This window comes from Bidens hawaiensis, unplaced genomic scaffold, assembly GCF_021521415.1.
Source record: "Bidens hawaiensis isolate Kalapana, Puna unplaced genomic scaffold, B.hawaiensis_p1.1 tig00029329_1, whole genome shotgun sequence".
NCBI classification, from domain to species: Eukaryota; Viridiplantae; Streptophyta; class Magnoliopsida; order Asterales; family Asteraceae; genus Bidens; species Bidens hawaiensis.
The window spans coordinates 101,662-107,104 of record NW_027494850.1 but is presented as its reverse complement, the minus strand read 5'-3'; the positions used below and the strand labels follow the sequence as shown (position 1 = coordinate 107,104).

Below are 5,443 nucleotides of genomic sequence, written 5' to 3'. Positions count from 1 at the left end.
AGGAATACCTGACCTCAAATACCACAAATGCGTTTTGAACATATTACTTGTGCATTGGAGAAGAACTTCATGTTTAATCATACTTGTATGAAGGTATTCTCTGGATGGTGACCTCCTCGAAAGTGTTTAGTACGTAACAATCAATAAATCTGCTAGCTTGTGGGTGCAAGATATAACACCGAATGATATAAAAAACGAGACTCTATTTAAAAAATTTAGTTCAAACTTTTAGACTTAACAACATACAATTATGTAAAGAGAAGTAATTGAAAGCCACAATAATTAAACCCTATAAAATGAAGAATAATAGAAATTAAAATTTGGATTTCATAAAATTAAAATACAATACAAAGAAAATAAAATACACACAATCAATTATACATTTTCTTTAACTATAAACCAAATAATGAATTAAGAAAGTAAAATGACCTTTTTTCCCTCACCTGTAAATGAATTTCACTCTGGTATTTTGAAGGTTTCAATATCTTCATCCTGGATCCAACCATATTTCTCCAAAAATGGGTTGGCTAGGGTTTGTGGTGGGTAGTCTTCAATATTACACTCTTTCCACACATTTTCTACTCCTTCCAAGTCACGTATAACTTCCCACATGCAACTATTGCACTTGAACCCTGCCCCAAAGCTTATCATAAACAATTTATCACCTTTTTTAAGTCTTTTTTTAGCCTCCATGTACCCTAATACATACCAAACACTACTAGCTGAAGTGTTGCCGAACCGGTGCAGAGTCATCCGCGCCGGTTCGACATCATATTCACTTAAGCTTAGGCTTTGAGCGACTGCGTCAATCACAGCTTTTCCACCGGTGTGGAGACAGAAATGGTCCACACCGGCTTTAAAATTGATGACGGGTCTAGCAAAGCCTAAGCCTGCTGACTTTCTTTGGCCACTCTGGACCATTTTCATTATCATGGAAAGTATACCGAACCGGAGAAGCTCCCGGATCGGTAAGATCTTCGGTGCCACTCGTTTTAAATTTTCAACAAAGGCTCGGGTTGCGGCTTTAGGTAAAGATTTACCTAAATGAAACCCCATTCGACCGTATTCGTCTTCGGTTTGTATGCAACACCTGTATGACTCGTCTTTCGCACCGTGGTGAGTTCGAACAAGACACTTCAACTTCAACATGCATTTATGAGCTAAACTTGGCTTGTTTGTGAGAATCATTGCACACCCACCGGTTCTAAACAAGCAATTTGAAAGAATCATTGACTTATCATTACCGACATACCAATTAGGAGTCAAAGATTCAGATGTAACCAACATTGCCACTTGGTTTTTCTTTGACTTAAACACACTTTCAATAATATTCAAAGAAATCAAACTAGCACTACATCCCATCCCACATAAATTATAAGTTTTCACATCCTCCCTCATCTTGTACTTGTTAATAATTCGACCCGATAACGACGGTACACACGCCAACATCGATATATTAACCACCAAGACATCAATATCGGATGGTGAAACACCCGTTCGACGCAAAAGCCGTTCGATGGTGTACTCGAAAAGCTCGTCCATCTCTTCAAGGGCATCTTCATGACTAGGGTTTTCCTCGCGGCCTTCAAACACCATTTTTGGCGCGTAGGTTTCTTCGCCAATGCCGGAGCTTACAATGGCTTTGAGAAGAAACTTGTACTCGTTTAGGCCGAGGTTTTTCGCCCTCTTGATGATCTCACCAGAGAATTCGGTGGACAATTTCTGGTTATCGGAGGGTTTGTAGAGTTGGTAGTCTAATAAGTAACAATGTTGATGTCTTTTTGTGTCAAGAAAATTGAGTACAATGTAGAAAATGTATAATATAGGGATGGAAGACAAAATGGTAAGGAAAAACACCATTTTTAGAGAGAGAGAAAGGGTTTGGAATGATGTTTAAAATGTTGTTTTTGGTTTGTAATTTGGAAAACCTAAAATTATTTGTATAAAAAGGGAGTGCACCGCTTGCATTCCCTACTAATATTAGTTACAAAGATATCTATCACTCAACTCCCACCAAATAACAATAAACTAAAGCATTACTGCATTATTGACTTTTTCTAGAACAAAGACTTTAACTTCATGCTAATTTGACTCTTGTAGGTCATCTTTATATATCATTGTGGCAGACCTTTAGCATTGCAAAGTGTTGTTCTTATGAACATATTTGATCAAAGATAACTTAGAAACTTCAAGCCTTATCTTTTAGTGCCGTCAATTTTTTAGGGTTTGACCACATTCGATTCTTGTTTGATTTTAACTCCTTGATCGCCTCTCTTCAAGCTCCGTCTCTTAATTTTTTATGTTGGAATTATGTGATTTGTGCCGCTTAGAGATCGTATAAAAATGTTTGTGATCGTATTCACGTGTTAGGATCTTTTGCCAAAACTAATTTTTTTACGAAAAATATGTTACCGTTTTTAAAATACGATTTAGCCATAAAATTTGACGATACCCTAGTTTTAGTTAATGTATAAACACAATTGTTTTCAAACAAAATGCGTGTGTAAATTTGTTTGTAATAGTTTCCAATGGTTTTGGGTAAAGAAAATTACCACACTATATATTCACACACCACTTACGTTTAATAGGGGTCGCATGACATGTAATATATTGTCATACGAGTCAAATTAATAACAGGAAAAAATATACATATGAGTCATATAAGAAGGTTAAATCATACCGCTTGTATGACATTTTTCAATCTATCCTATTAGCCGTATAACATTATATGACTCATCCGATGTGACATACAGTTTGATATACATAGTTGAAGGCAGTGTCAATATTTTAACATGGTCAATCGGCAAAATAAAAACATAGGTTCTTGTTAAGTCAAGATCTTGTCAGGGAAATGACCAATCTACATGAAGTATGAAAATAATTGTCTTCAATTCCTCCAAAAGTTTAATACCTGGTAAAATATTATAACTTACTTTTAGGGGTTTAAACTTTAAATCACGAGAATGAAACAGGAGCGGACATTAATTATGTAACGTTTCAATCACGTTAACCTTTTTCCAGCGTATGATATGATGTTTGTTTTCAAGGAATTCAAATCATAAACAGCTATGCATATATATATATGTGCAATTTGCTTTATATGTCACCTTCGCGAATGTGACATACAAAGCTACTTTCGACGTAAATTCTTGATCTTTTCGTGAATGAAGGGAAGCGATTGTTTGGCATTACAAATTAAGTATCTGTTGGGGGACCAAATTATCTTAATGTGACATACAAACTTTGAACAGTGAAATCTTGATCTTCTGTCAATGAAGCGAAATTGACGAACCGATTGTTTGACATTACAAATTGATTATCTAATGGGGGACCAAATTATCTATATGATGCTAGAGATATGAAACATTGTATTACTTTTGACATTTATTAGCCACTTTTTTCAGGTTTAAACAGCATATTATCTAATAAGGATTAGTATTGATCTTGGATTGGTAGATTTATAAATACAGGTTATTTGTAAACATTATTTATCACAACTGTTAATACACGATCAAGTTTAGACTACTATTCGATATCGTTTATACTCTTAATATAAACAACAAATACAACAATAAAATCAACAGTTTAAAGCCCCAAATAAAAATGAGTTAAAAATAAATTTCATATGTAATTTGGAGTCATATCACATGTACTTAGAACAAGGGTGATTGGATTTTAATAATATCAACTTTCACCTATAGGTCGTGATTCTCAACCGAGGAAACGTTTACCAAAAGACACAATTTTAAATGTATTTTCTCCAACAATCTGATACGTATTTTCCACGTCATAAAAACACTAACAGATTTAATTTTCAGTTAAGTTTGGATTGTATCATTTCCTGAGTTAGGGTTAATCGCCGCAAATAAATGAAAGTTGATATTATTAAAATCCAGTAACCCTTAGAAGAAAGCCTGAAAAACAAGCAAAAGTAGGCACACAACCATGAAGTCATGTATCATATGATTATAATGTGATTTTTCTCCAAAGTAACCACAATGAATGTAATATATAGTATGATAAACCATGGTACTTTCCTGATTTCTCTTTATCATAAACATATGTAAACCATAGTATTTATTGCTGGCGTAGGAAGTAGATGAGAATTCAAGAGCTGATTGAGGAAGTTAATGGGCACCAAATAAAACAAAGAGGTGGCGTGCGAGGCAATAATAAATATACCAATATAAGGGAAAAAAGAATTAAACAATGATGAGTGTACCCAATTAGTGCAGCCTCTTTTTAACCTAAGATTTTGTTCAAAGATCGAAAAGTTTTATAGTACGTTGTAGGTCCCAAAACGATCAAACGAACGATTTTATTCTTGATAAAGTGTCGAGACGGGTGCGGTAAATCAAACAACCAAACAAAAATATAAAGATAATATAGATAGTGAACGATCTCGTTATCGGTAAAAGATTAATACATTAAACGAACCGACCCACATAAGGTGAGCTCCCATTGGGTGGGTGATTTACACCTTAAGAAACACACACATAAAACTAACAACTAAAGTCTTATTAATAACCAAACAACTAGCATTCTAGAAGATCTTCTCCCCGTTGAAGCTATATGCGCGTCCCGAAGCTCTCGTTTCGTGTCTGGTTTCCTCGTCGGCTTTAATTATTCACTTGACCATTAACATATAACGGGTTTCGTAATTTGATATCGCCAGTCACAAATATTGGCCTTACATATTTTAATTTATATATCTTTTGTGATTTATGCATAACATCAATATTATTTTTGTTTATAACTTTTATAAATTTAAAGTCGTGAAAACATTTTGATTAATGTATTAGAAAACACAGCCGAAAGTTTGATATATGAAAACACATTTGAAAGTTTGATAAAAGAAAAAAAATACATTTATTTTATTAAGGTATTAGCCATTTACACCACTGATAAATTATTTAGCATTTATCAAGTTTTTACTTGAAGAGAAATGGATCGTGACCTAGGTCTGGCGCATCATATAAAGACAAGACCATCCCTAGTCAGAAGACAAGAAAGAACGGACAACAGCGCGGTCACAATGTAGAAGATTAATCAGGAGGCGCCGCCTGTCGGTGAAGGCATAAGCGGGTACCAGTATGACAGCTATAGGACAAATGCGCATGGCGCAATCACTCAATAATCCATTCAAAGGATGCCAACATACAAATGGTACACTGTTAGCCTTGGTCTCGGCTTAAGGCGTCCTCAACCACGTCGGTCAAACAGGGGACCAAAGGAATATTCTGTCAGTGACCAAGGGGCCTATAACATTGCATTCCCTTTGACTATAAATAGAAGACTTGATCACCAAACGTTAAAAGGATATATTCATACTCTCCATTCTCAACCATATAGTCATAACTTACCATATTGATTTTCACATCGGAGGTGGTTACAGGAAGTATCCTCTTCTTGTAATGAGGCTAATGGCATTAATTTTTAGACT

The 5,443-nt window shown here is 34.9% G+C and overlaps 1 protein-coding gene across 1 annotated transcript; it reads right to left on the bottom strand.

Moving 5' to 3' along the window:
* Window positions 1–304: 304 nt before the first annotated feature.
* On the bottom strand, window positions 305–2,098 carry LOC143578731 (3-ketoacyl-CoA synthase 12-like). The gene has a single exon (XM_077062212.1). The coding sequence runs from the start codon at window positions 1,858–1,860 to the stop codon at window positions 457–459; it is 1,404 nt and encodes a 467-aa protein (XP_076918327.1). The 5' UTR covers window positions 1,861–2,098; the 3' UTR covers window positions 305–456.
* Between the last annotated feature and the right edge of the window lie 3,345 nt (window positions 2,099–5,443).